Here is a 14,353-nt window from a genome sequence, read left to right as displayed (position 1 = left end):
TCTGTTTGCGGCCGACGTGAAATGAATATCTGATGTGATGTGTAGGATCGACGTATGTAGAAGGATACCATTTTTTACACTGTTTTGTTAGTTGAACGTACTGTGTTTTATTTAATTTCATTGCATGTGCATATGTGCATGTACTGCTTTTTGTTGGCTTGTCTTTGGTTAAACAGTCATACTGTCGGGGGAAATTACAACCACAGCTTCTGTTTTGAATCGAGAACAATACATCATACACTCCAGTAAAACTTTTGTATGTCAGAATGATTTCGGTGATGTGAAATGCAATGTTGGTGGTCACATGTATTGATAAAATTATCAATGAAGGGCTGGTTAAATGTTGGGGCTAGAGAAGTGTGTCTTTTCTTGATAGTTCATTTAGAAGTCTTTCAAAGCACTAGTGTAGTTCCTGCGCTCTTTCTCATGGGTAACAGGTTAGCGTTAAATCCTTCGTAAGAAAATATGTTAATCACAGAACCACAACACCAGGACGTCCCATAATCGACCAGTTAAAGCTCAAACTTAATGAAAATAAATATAAGGATGCAGACAGTATGCAAATAAATAATGTATGAGTCAAGATTGTCAATTGAGCCGCTCAGGTGGCACAGCGGTAAAATACCCTAGCATACCAGAGCTGGGATTTCAAATACATCGTATCGAATCTCAGCTCGGCCATCCGGCTGGGCGGCTACATGAACAACGATTGGCTGTTGTTCAGGGTGGGACAAGCCTCATAACTTCCTCATAACTGGTGCAATTATAACCTCTGCTGGCTGTTTGAGTCGAGAAATAATGCTGATTGGGGTGTAACTATCCGTGCACAAGGCTGGTCTGCATATGAACTCACCTCATGCAGGTGAAAAGAGGCAGTCATTACTGCGCACGTATCGGAGGGGGCGTGTGTCAGTTGTGAGGGTTGTATCGGTAGAGGTGAAGTGTAACACAATCAGGGTAATTGGATACGACTACCCTAGAAAACTAGAAAATTGGGGGAAAATAATTGGAGAAAATGAGCGAGAGAAAAAGATCGTCAATAATTGACTTGAATGGAAAAGGACAAAAAAAAAACACCAAAACTGTTCTGTTAACTGTTAAATTAATGAAAACCAAACCATTTAATAGGTAAAAGAGAGTGATAAACAGTTAAAGTCGGCATTCAAAGCCTAAACACTGATCACAGTAATTCAGCCATTTCCACTTTAATAAGAAGAAATCGTCTCTGATAATCTGTTAGTTCTAAAGAATTGATCAAAATAACTGTTAAAAAGTCAAAATCATGAATCTTGTGTGTTAATACATTCAAGCTAAACTCTATAATCTAAAATCTATATCATTAAAACAGGACATTGATAGAAGAACTTTAACCCACAACCTTGTTGAGCAGAAATGCTGTGACACACTGACCCAGTGAGAATAGTGTGTATGAAATATTGCGGTTCAGGACGCTCAGTCACACTTTTGACTCTGGTACAGAGGTCACTGTGGTAAAAGGGGATGTTTAAGAGAAACTAACTGATTATCAGTTAGTTCCTCTCCAGTTAAAGTCAAAAGTTTACACACACCTGAAATCTGAGTTTATTTATTATTTATTGTTGGATTTTTAGTTTAATTCGGTGCTGCAGTATCTATTATTTATTTATTAGGATTTGAACGTCATGTTTTACACCCTTTGGTTACATTCATGACAGGACGGGTAGTTACTGGTTACACACAGTCAAACACAATCATGGACAATTTAGTATCTCTAATTCACCTCACTTGCACGTCTTTGGACTGTGGAAGGAAACCGGAGCTCCTGGAGGAAACCCACTCGGACACGAGGAGAACATGCAAACTCCACACAGAAAGGACCCGGACCGCTCCACCTGGGAATCGAACTCGGGACCTTCTTGCTGAGAGGTGACTGTGCCGATTAACTATGACTGGTGGCTTCTTTGTGCACATATACTGTATATAGGGATAGTTTTGACAGTAAAGGTATATGGAACAGTGGCATCTTGCCAAGGTCAGGGAGGAAAACTCAAACTGTCAAATTATGTTGACAGAAAAGTTGTCTGGATTGTCAAAGAACCAAGTATTTGCAGTTACATTAACAGCATTTAGCAGACACATTTATCCAAAGTGACTTACTATACTGTGATGGAAGTGTCTAAGCAATTGAGGGTTAAGGGCCTTGCTCAAGGGCCCAGCAGTGGCAACCTGGCAGTGGTGGGGGTGAACCAGCGACCTTTTGAATACTAGTCCAGTACTTTTAACCTCTAGGCTACCCTAACAACTGCCCTAGTTGCCAGAACATAGGTGACACAGTCAGCTATAATGAATCATAACCAATAATGAGAGATTAGGAGGCCATGCTGCAAAATTAAGTGATTTTAAAATAAGTAAAACACCATTAAATGTAGGTGCATAATCAATACAACAAAAAATCAATAGAACACAAAGATAAAGGAGGTTTGAACATGATGTTTTATTTTTACTAAGTGGAAGGGGAATCATATAGACATGTTAAATGTTAACGGGGACACCTCACCCATCCCCCGATACACACTTCTGCTTCTGTGTGATGCAAGTCGATACTCACTCACTCACTTTCTTAACTGCTTATCCAAATCGCAAGGAGGGTGGTGGAGGTTGCTGGAGCCTATCCCAGCTTTTCAATGGGCGCAAGGCACACAGTAACACCCTGGACAGGGCGCCAGTCCATCGTAGGGCAGGCACACATACACTCACTCATTCACTTATAGGGCAATTCAGTGCCTCCAATTAACCTGGCTGCATGTTTTTGGACTGTGGAAGGAAACCGGAGCTCCCGGAGAAAACCGGAGAAGACACGGGGAGAACATGTAAACTCCACACAGAAAGGACCCAGATCGCCACACCTGGGGATCGAACCCAGGATCTTCTTGCTGTGAGGCGACAGCGCTAGCCACCGTGCCGCCCCAAGTCGATACTCACGTGATAATAATAATAATAATAATAATAATAATAATAATAATAATAATGTGACAGCAGGTGATATGTACTGCAATGTTCTGAGAAAAAATAACCATGTAGTTCAAACGAGTATTAAAAACCTTAATAAAACACTGAGTAGAAATTAAAACTCTCTACAAAATAAATAGCTCGAAATAATCAAGCACAGAAACACTTTCAATGCCATATTTAACTAATCCTGTTTACTGGTCCCTGATGTCAGGGTCTGTCACCAGTCTGAAAACATAAATGGTGTCGCCATCTAGTGGAGAACCTGCCACAGTTCACCATATACATGTCCTCAGATCCGACCATCATTGCCATGTTAGTCACCAAGGAATGGTGATCTGCAAAAATCCACCAGCAGATTTCTGTTCATAAACGTAAACTGTAGAGCGAAAGGTGTGCCAGGATGAAATGACCCATCATCATCCTGGGAGATGGACAGAGATGGAAGATAGAAACGTCACACTGGTGCTCTGGCTGTCTTTAGAATTCGCCTCTTCTTTCCCCTGAGACACAGTGATGAGAACGTTAATACATTCATTTATTCATTAATTCTGGTCAGTGTCGTGGTGGAACATTTGTGTCTTGCTGACCTTTTGGGTGGAGAGACCATGCACTTCCACAGGACGGCGTAGAGAGCCAACAGGAACGCTATGAAGATCGCTGCAGCCAACAAAGCTATGGATGAACACACACACACACACAGTCTCATTAAACACCAGTAACTCCACCTGATTATTATGAAGTTATGCATGACACCCAGATGACTGTGGTTAGACTGACGATGGCAAACATTCCTGTGCTGCTCACAGCAGGTATTATAGGAACTCGCGGCTCTCTGACATGTTGCTACATGAAAACAGAGACTGTGCAGAACTGCTCTCATGATCCAGTGGAGTGGTTTTATAGGCTTGAGCTCGAAAAACTCAGACACTCCAATGTTTTGTTCCATGCGTGCCAAAACAGTCCTGACCCGTCGAGGCATGGACTCCACTAGACCTCTGAAGGTGTGCTGTGGTATGTGGCACCAAGATGTCAGCAGCGGATCCTTTAACTCCTGTAAGTTGTGAGGTGGGGCCTCCATGGATCAAACTTGTTTGTCCAGCAGATCCCACAGATGCTCTATTGTTGTGCTGCTCAAACCGTTTCTGAACCATTTATGCTTTGTGGCAGGGCCATCAGGGAACACCGTTTCCATGAAAGGGTGAACATGGTCTGCAACAATGCTTAGGTAAGTGCTACGGGTCATAGTAACATCCACGTGGATGGCAGGACCCAAGGTTTCCCAGCAGAACGTTGCCCAAAGCATCACACTACCTCCGCCAGCTTGTCTTCTTCCCATAGTGCATCCTGGTGCAATGTGTTCCCCAGGTAAGCAACGCACATGCACCCAGCCATCCACGTCAAATAAAGACAACGTGATTCATCAGACCAGGCCACCTTCTTCCATTGCTCCGTGGTCCAGTTCCAATGCTCACATGCCCACTGTTGGTGCTTTCGGCGGTGGACAGGGATCAGCGTGGGCACCCTGACTGGTCTGTGGCCATGCAGCCCCATGCTTGCACAGTGAACATTTTTTGGCCTCGGTTCAGAAAGTCCATGACTGTGTTTGATATAACCTTGTGAACTGATGAATCCTGTGTAATGAGTAACTACTGTCTATGTCATGAATGTAACCAAAGTGTAAAACATGACGTTAAAATCCTAATAAATAAATAAATAAAGATTATCAAATATCAAATATGAATTACAAATTGCTGAAATGCAGGAGTCACTCTCCACACTGCCATGGACTTACAGGCTACCATTCTAGATCAGATAATAAATACAGAATCATGATAATCACACTTTTGTTCCTTTTTGTACTAAAGAACTAAAAAGTTCCTTGTCGTGTGTAAATGTGCAAATGTGGGTGTGAGTAAAACTGTGCAAACTGAAAAACAAAAGAAAAACCAGAAGCAGTTCACACTCGGGTAATAAAGCTATTTATAAGCTAATAAGGAAGAATACAATACACAAGAGCAGATCCATCACAATGACTGCTACTATGGGTGGTAATACCTGTTAAACTGGTCACAATGGAAACATTTAGTTGAGGACTGCTGACTGAAATGTGTTGCTACAACAATAGTTGTCAACAAAGAATCAAAATAATGAGATATCAGTCGTGCCATCAAGCGGAAGGTTTAGATGTTATGATGATAAAACAAACCACAATTATACACTCCATTTTGCTGCCACAACAGCCCTGACCCGTCGAGGTATGGAGTCTGACACCTTTCTATCAGAACCAGCATTAACTTCTTTAACAATCTGAGCTACAGTAGCTCGTCTGTTGGATCGGACCACACGGGCCAGCCTTCGCTCCCCACGTGCATCAATGAGCCTTGGCCGACCATGACCCTGTCGCCGGTTTACCACTGTTCCTTCCTCAGCCCACAAGAGCTGCAGTTTTGGAGATGCTCTGACCCAGTCGTCTAGCCATCACAATTTGGTCCATGTCAAACTCACTCTAATCCTCATGTTCAGACTTTTTTTTCTGCTTCCAACATCAACTTTGAGGATAAAATGTTCACTTGCTGCCTAATATATCCCCCCCCACTAACAGGTGCCGTGATGAAGAGATAATCAGTGTGATTCACTTCACCTGTCAGTGCTCATAAGAAAGCCTCAGTTGATGTTGGCAGGACACTGTGCACAGGGGGACAGTCATGCTGGAATGAACAGTAAAGGACTTTCCCTAAACTGTTGGTGCAATATTTTTTCCTAATCAATTTATAATTGATTTATCACACCTGTTAGTGACTGTTGTGGCTGAAACGGATGAATGATATTATATGACGGGTATCCCAATACTTTCGTCCATATAATGTAAAGCCATTCGAGTTCCGTACTGAAACAGTGCTGTAGTAGTAGGTAGATATCAGTGTTGATTTTTACCTGGCACGATCCCACTGCGTTTCTGCACCGGTCTCTCTGTGATCGGTGCCAGGGATGCCAACATTGAACCTGAAACAGGATGAAAAGGTGGTGAATAGAATAGATAGATAGAATAGAATGCCTTTATTTGTCATTTATACATATACAGGTGTACAGTACAGCAAAATTCTTTTTTCGTGTATCCCAGATTGTTTGGAAGCTGAGGTCAGAGCCCAGGGCAGCCATTGTATGGCACCCCTGGAGCAGAGATGGTTAAGGGCCTCGCTCAAGGGCCCACCAGTGGCTGCATGGCAGAGCTGGGATTCGGACTCTCAACCTTTCAGTTGATAGCCCAAAGCTCTACCCAGTAGGCTACCACTGTCCCATTGAATGACAGACAGCTGGAATATTATCTGGACAGAAAGTAAAACTAGCTGAATGAATGTATGAGTGAGACAGAGAACTTTCATTGTGACAGACAGCAGACGAACGGACAGATGAACAGTCATACAGTAAAGAGATCAAGGTTTTAGAATAGAATGTCCAACAAGCTAATAGTGAGGTATCCACAACCATTTGGCCATATAGTGTACTGACAATGCTTAGGTCCACTTTAAATGTACACATATTTACACAGTGATGACTATAAATATGGATAATATATGTGTAGTAATGAGTTTGGGGTAGTGGTAGCTCAGTGATGCTTTGAAGTAGTAAAAAGAAGGTTCTTGGTTCAACTCCCAGCACTGTTTAATTGGTTTTGATTCAATAGGATTAGTCTGAATGACCATTTTTAGTAATAGTGCCAAAGCATCATCAAAAATTCACTCTTCGCTGTAAGGCAGTGGTTGCTCAGTGATTAAAATACTGGACTAGTAATCAGACGGTTGCTGGTTCAAGCCCCACCACTTCCAACTGGGCAGGGTCCTCAACCCCCAATTGCTCAGATTGTATTCAATTATAATTGTACGTCGCTTTGGATAAAAGTGCCTGCTAAATTCTGCAAGAGAGATGAGCATGATTAGACTGGTAATGACCTAAAGCTACTGAACTAGTAATTAGAAAGTAATTAAACTAGTATTTAACTTAAGTAATTTAACTAGTAATTAGGACCCCTGAGCAAGACCCTTGACCCTTAATTGCTTAAGTTGTATCCAGTCACAGTCATAAGTCGCTTTGGATAAAAGTGTCTTAAGTGTAAATGTACCATTTCTGTGTGAGGTGAGGGGAAGCCACGCTGGAGCAGGAGGGGGCACCTGAGAAACGACAGAGAACATAATATTAAAAAAATAAATGCTGTCAGGAAAAAACACCTAACAATAAAAGCAAACAGATGAACAAACCAGTCAGATAACTAAACACATCTCACACATTCCTTCTATAGGAGATCTACAGCTGATTCACAAATGTTCTCTTTCACACTCCGTTCATTATAAACAATACTACAGTAGAGTAATAGAGACTGGGTTGGGACTAAATGTTCCACCTTAAAATGCAATGTAATTAAATCAAGAACATTCCAACAATTTATGTACCACGCAACCCAAATGGCTAGAAAATTGTCTCTTAAAACAGATATTTATCACATAATAAAATAATACTTTTAATTAATGTTATAAACTGGTCACATTTTAATGTTTAACAATTCTTTAAATAATAATAAATGTTCCTGATTGCATAATATTTTAAATACATTTATTCATCATTGTAAGTAAAATACAAAAACATACTTATATATATATTTTTATGCATTTTCTCCTGATCTTTAGCGCGTCCAATTTTTACCCAATTGCGTTATGCTTCCTCTGTACTGGTGCTGACCCCCGCCCCGATTGAGGAGAGCGAGACTGTCACACGCCCCCTCCGACACATGTGCAGTAGCCCACTGCATCTTTTCACCTGCACGAGGCGAGTTCATATGTGGATCAGCTTTGTGTACAGAGACACACACCCTGATCAGCATTATTCCTCAACTTTGTGCAGATGCCATTAACCAGCCAGCAGAGGTCGTAATTCGCTCAGTTATGAGAAATCCCTATCCGGCTCATCCTACCCTATGAATAACAGCCAATCGTTGTTCATGCAGCCGCCCAGCCCAACCGGATTCGATACGATGCATTTGAAATCCCATCTCTGGTGTGCTAGCGTGTTTTACCGTGGCGTCACCTGAGCGGCCGAAACCATACTTATTTTTATAATTGTTTTACTTTTATAATATCATTGCTTCATTATTTTGGGGGTGCTTGGATTCGCTCTGTACACTCTCAATGCTGGTCCCAAGCACGCCAACTGTGCCACACCAGATATGTTGTGGCAAGCCTGATATACGGAAGCAGATGAAATAAATTGCTTGATTATTTTGGCATGAATTTCACAGTTTTACCTTTAAATAAAGTTTAATTTATGTTCTTTTTAGCCAAAAACATTTATGCAACTTTAGCTTTTTATTTATTCATTTAGAATAAATCTGATATATTATTATTTGTGGAATGAAATGATAAAACAGAAATGTTATTGTTCCTTATTGTGAAATGCCTTGTGAAACATTTAATCCTACTGATGAAGCCACAATGTTCATGTTTACATAGTAATGCTGTATTTTTTTGCTTTATGTAAAAATTACCTGTCAGAAGTTCGTTTCTGTACTGCAGCTTACCACAGTCATGATTATAATAATGACTACTGAGTGATAAAATGAACAATTATAGGAGTAACTAAAGTAATATGTAGAACGAGGCAGTAGTTTCATGTGAAGGAAGATTTAAAACTGGGTTGATCTGGTAAATGGGGGTAAATAACAGCAAACCAACAATATCTGAGAGGAGAGCAGGTCCAGGCATGATTGTTTGACCAAGATAAGAAAGTATGCCATCACTTAGAGTTTCCAAAACATGCTACAGCACAGGAAATTAGACAAAAAGTAAAGAAAGACTGAGGAGATGGAGAACATTTGATTGTGCTTCTGAAAACTGATGAATGGAAATTTAGCTGAGTAAAGATACCTAGTGCAAACAAAACCATAATATTAAGTAATATTGGTGATTACGCAGAGAGCAGGATTGATCTTACTCTATAAAGTGTATATACTGATTTATATAAATATTAAATCTAAATAATTAAAACGTGTTTTTTATTTCCCCTGAATAAATGTAGCAAAACTAGACTAATTAAACACATATACAAGTGCACAAAATAACAGAAACACCACACAAAGTGTAGCTTCACTTTGAAGTAAATACAGGGCAGTTAACACAGGTATGTTAACACAGTTGCACAGGTACCTTCTATGGCCAAAAGTATGTGGACACCACTCCAGGTCTCTACAGTCAAGCCAGCTTTACATCACAATAGGCTTAGAGGATCCAAAAAGTTTACTGCTGATTACAGTGGTGAAGAAAAAGCTTTCTAAAATGAAACAAAGATGAGCTTAATTGGCCACAATGTCCAGATTTTTGTTTTGAGGTGAAGAGATAAGGAATTTAAACGTAACAAGACTGGTCTATTGTCTAGCATGATGGTGGTAATGCAAGGGTGGATGGGGGCGGGGGTTCTTCCTTGTTGTTCTAATGTTAATGGGTTCAGGCAAACTAGTCCTTTTTATATGGGCACAGAAACATCACCAGCTATAGTCAATGAAAATCACTAATAAGAAACTTGGAGGCCATGCTAATAAACCAAGTATTTTTGTCACATTTTAGATAACCTAAAGTAAACTATAAATACAAATAAAAACTAATCGCAATCAAATGCAAACGTCTCAGTCATCAAATCATTGGAATAACTTTCAAAATGATAAAAAGCCATGACATGATGTCTAAAACAAATATATGCAAACTTCTGACTTCTTTGCTTTTGCAAAACAGCAGATAAGAGCTGATAAATGTAACTTAATGCAAATGTACCTGTGACAGGTTCCCAGGTTGTAGGACTGAGCTGTTTCTCCTCTCCATCCACCAGCTTTAGAGTTCCTGAACTTCTCCTGTTCCTGTCTGATCATCTGCAGGATCTGGAGTATCAGATCTTTATAAACACCAGCAGCCTGCAGTTAATCACTCGTGGCTTTGCTCTGATAAACACCGCCTGAGTCCTGGAGGGAACCTGGAAGGTAGTGGGCTGGGTTATGTGGAGAAATGGGCCTGGTTTAAACATGGGCATTAGGGTGTGTCTCAAATTGGCTTCTTGTTTCTGCCTTGCTGCCTAGTAAGTGTCAATCGGCAGCTCCTCTGAATAAGTAAACAAGAAAATATACTGTATGTACAGTATATAATGTGAATAATCGATTAATCGTTTCACTTCCTCTGTTTTTATTGACTGTAAATAAAATACACTTAAAAACTATCTAAATCAAACGATTACTAAAGCTAGTCAGAGAGATCAATCAAAAACAATAAAACATTTACATTTTCGGAATTAGTAAACAAGAAAATATTGTAAATAATCGAGTAATCGTTTTACTTCCTCTATTTTTATTGACTGATCTAACCACCTCAATGGCAAAATCAAAATAAAACACACTTAAATACCGACTATCTAAATCGAACGATGACTGAAGCTAGTCAGAGAGATCGATCCAAAACAATAAAACATTTACATTTTCAGAATAAACAAGAAAATATATGTATATATTGTAAATCACTGAGTAATCGTTTCACTTCCTCTGTTATATTTGACTGATTAAACCACTTAAATGACAAAATGATAATAAAATACACATAAAAACGACTATCTAAATTAAACGATGACTGAAGCTAGTCAGAGCTCAATCAAAAACAATAAAACATTTATATTTTCAAAATAAGTAAACAAGAAAATATATGTATATATTGTAAATAATCGAGTAATCATTTCACTTCCTCTATTTGACCGATCTTACCACTTCAATAACAGAATTTAAATAAAATTCACATAAAAACCTCTAAATTGAACGATTACTGAAGCTAGTCAGAGAGATCAGTCGAAAACAATAAGACATTTACATTTTTGGAATAAGTAAACAAGAAAATATATGTATATACTGTATTGTCTGTTTTTATTGACTAATCAAACCACTTTAATGACAAAATTATAATAAAATACACACAAAACAACTTTCTAAATCGGCATTTAGCAGACGCTTTATCCAAAGCGACTTACAATACTGTGACAGTATAATGTTTAAGCAATTAAGGGGTTAAGGGCCTTGCTCAAGGGCCCAACAGTGGCAACCTGACAGTAGTGGGGCTTGAACTAGCAAGCTTCTGATTATTAATCCAGTACCTGAACCGCTAGGCTACAACTGCCCTAACATGCATATCATTGTCAGTAGTCTAATATATTTCCTCAGAATACATTAAACAAAGCTAAATGTCTGTAGAGTCGAACAAAATAATACAAAACTAACACCACACAAAAAGAAGTATGACTTTTAAGTCACTAAAGGACCAGTAAAATGCAGTGGACAGCTACACTATATGGCCAAAAGTTTGTGGACATTCTTCTTGGTTGTTGAGTTACGGCCACATTTATTGCTATCAAACAAGACTTTAAGCATGCCTGTGCCCTTGTAGACAAATGTTCGAGGTCTGTAAATACAAGAATTAATAAATTTAATTTTTAATTAACTTCAGTTCCTGATTAAACACGATGCTCTTTTGACTAAATACCACATTTTATTTATCTAGATAGATTTAAGTATAAAGTAAGGCAAAAAATTATTTCAACCCACAATGTCTGCTGTCAGCTGTTCATTACAGTTGAGCATCAATAATAATTAATTATAATTCTTTCTGATGACGTTTTCAAATTCCAGGATGATTATGCCCCATACATACTGCTAAAATGATTTGATGTGTTTGATGAACATTATAACAAAGTTCTTCCATGTACTCCAGAGTCACCAGACTTTAAAACATTACTTAACCTTCAGAAGAATGGTCCGGAGTGCAGACTGTGAGGAAGCTCGCTATCTTTTACATCCCACAAAGAGCCATAATATTAGCAGGCCAGTTAGCAGAGGAATTTTGGACATAAAAAGTAAATAAGAAATGGTAAAGCACTGGGGCACCCGAGCGTCCCGCTATGTATATTGTATTCATGACAACTGATGTCTCTTCCATTGTGTTTGTGTCATTGCTTTTCCTCTGACAAAGTGTCAGCTGATGTTTGTGGAATATCTCAGCAGACAGGCGTGTATGTTGCCTTCAGGAAACCTCAGCATTTATGCAAACGATGAATTTTCCATTTCAGACAAACTCGATCATGTGCCTGCGTGTGGTGTGTGTGTGGGGGGGGTGTTTTATAAGCAAATACTGTATGCAAAGTTGATCTGTGATTAATTGATAATGCCTCAGGGACAGAAGAACCATTTAAACAAAAGGAAGAAGCAAACAGAAAGAGATTATTGGCTCTCATTAATTTTTAGTCATTATGCGTCAGTGGCTGAAAAGCTAACCAAGCAACCATGACCTTAGACAAACATGGTGCAAAGGGTCTAGTCATAACATCATGACATAAATTGATAACCTTTTATGTTTCTGTATTACATATTACAAAACCTTTAGAGTGTATAATTATAATAATTCAATATGTTGAGGGTTTAGTGTAGTATACTCATAGACTAAAGACCTGAAAGTTGGGACTAAGAGATGGCTCTGGAATTCTAAAACTAAGATAAGTTGATAGACTCATTGGTGTGGGGGTATGATTCTGTAAGTCGCTTTGGATAAACACATCTGCTAAATGCAGAAAATGTAAATGACTCAGACATTTAAGTGACCACTTTGAACAACTAAAGGGTGTGAACCAGTTCATAGATCTGAAGTACTAAATAACGGGATGAGTTGATGGCTCCAATGTGCCAGTGATAGAAACTAGTTGATAGCTCTAAGGTGCTAATGAATAGGACAGGTTAATAGCTCCAAAAAGCTGAAGGTGGGACAAGCTCCAGATAAGTGAAGGGTTGGGACAGTTTATTTAATTAAAGAGAATTAAAGAAGAGGATGGGTTGATTGCTTCAGAGAGTTAACGTGTAGAGGAGATGAGAGCTGAGAATGGAATCAGGAGGTGGAGACAGAGAGCTGATGGAGTAAGGCTTAAATACAGTGTATCACAAAAGTGAGTACACCCCTCACATTTCTGCAAATATTTCATTATATCTTTTCATGGGACAACACTATAGACATGAAACTTGGATATAACTTAGAGTAGTCAGTGTACAACTTGTATAGCAGTGTAGATTTACTGTCTTCTGAAAATAACTCAACACACAGCCATTAATGTCTAAATGGCTGGCAACATAAGTGAGTACACCCCACAGTGAACATGTCCAAATTGTGCCCAAAGTGTCAATATTTTGTGTGACCACCATTATTATCCAGCACTGCCTTAACCCTCCTGGGCATGGAATTCACCAGAGCTGCACAGGTTGCTACTGGAATCATCTTCCACTCCTCCATGATGACATCACGGAGCTGGTGGATGTTAGACACCTTGAACTCCTCCACCTTCCACTTGAGGATGCGCCACAGGTGCTCAATTGGGTTTAGTCCATCACCTTTACCTTCAGCTTCCTCAGCAATGCAGTTGTCATCTTGGAGGTTGTGTTTGGGGTCGTTATCCTGTTGGAAAACTGCCATGAGGCCCAGTTTTCGAAGGGAGGGGATCATGCTCTGTTTCAGAATGTCACAGTACATGTTGGAATTCATGTTTCCCTCAATGAACTGCAGCTCCCCAGTGCCAGCAACACTCATGCAGCCCAAGACCATGATGCTACCACCACCATGCTTGACTGTAGGCAAGATACAGTTGTCTTGGTACTTCTCACCAGGGCACCGCCACACATGCTGGACACCATCTGAGCCAAACAAGTTTATCTTGGTCTCGTCAGACCACAGGGCATTCCAGTAATCCATGTTCTTGGACTGCTTGTCTTCAGCAAACTGTTTGTGGGTTTTCTTGTGCGTCAGCTTCCTTCTGGGATGACGACCATGCAGACCGAGTTGATGCAGTGTGCGGCGTATGGTCTGAGCACTGACAGGCTGACCTCCCACGTCTTCAACCTCTGCAGCAATGCTGGCAGCACTCATGTGTCTATTTTTTAAAGCCAACCTCTGGATATGACGCCGAACACGTGGACTCAACTTCTTTGGTCGACCCTGGCGAAGCCTGTTCCGAGTGGAACCTGTCCTGGAAAACCGCTGTATGACCTTGGCCACCATGCTGTAGCTCAGTTTCAGGGTGTTAGCAATCTTCTTATAGCCCAGGCCATCTTTGTGGAGAGCAACAATTCTATTTCTCACATCCTCAGAGAGTTCTTTGCCATGAGGTGCCATGTTGAATATCCAGTGGCCAGTATGAGAGAATTGTACCCAAAACACCAAATTTAACAGCCCTGCTCCCCATTTACACCTGGGACCTTGACACATGACACCAGGGAGGGACAACGACACATTTGGGCACAATTTGGACATGT

The 14,353-nt window shown here is 40.0% G+C and overlaps 1 protein-coding gene across 1 annotated transcript; it reads right to left on the bottom strand.

The window, feature by feature from the left end:
• Nucleotides 1-2,454: 2,454 nt before the first annotated feature.
• Nucleotides 2,455-9,929, bottom strand: sb:cb288 (uncharacterized). Its single transcript, XM_062999405.1, has 5 exons — nucleotides 9,807-9,929; nucleotides 7,112-7,160; nucleotides 5,926-5,994; nucleotides 3,579-3,663; nucleotides 2,455-3,491 (listed from the first exon to the last, which is right to left on the bottom strand). The coding sequence occupies exons 1-5, from the start codon at nucleotides 9,852-9,854 to the stop codon at nucleotides 3,446-3,448; spliced, it is 297 nt and encodes a 98-aa protein (XP_062855475.1). The 5' UTR covers nucleotides 9,855-9,929; the 3' UTR covers nucleotides 2,455-3,445.
• Between the last annotated feature and the right edge of the window lie 4,424 nt (nucleotides 9,930-14,353).

The sequence above is a fragment of the Trichomycterus rosablanca genome, chromosome 7 (genome assembly GCF_030014385.1).
Source record: "Trichomycterus rosablanca isolate fTriRos1 chromosome 7, fTriRos1.hap1, whole genome shotgun sequence".
In the NCBI taxonomy this organism is placed as follows: Eukaryota; Metazoa; Chordata; class Actinopteri; order Siluriformes; family Trichomycteridae; genus Trichomycterus; species Trichomycterus rosablanca.
The sequence above is the reverse complement of the archived record's forward strand: the minus strand, read 5'-3'. Positions and strand labels throughout refer to the sequence as shown.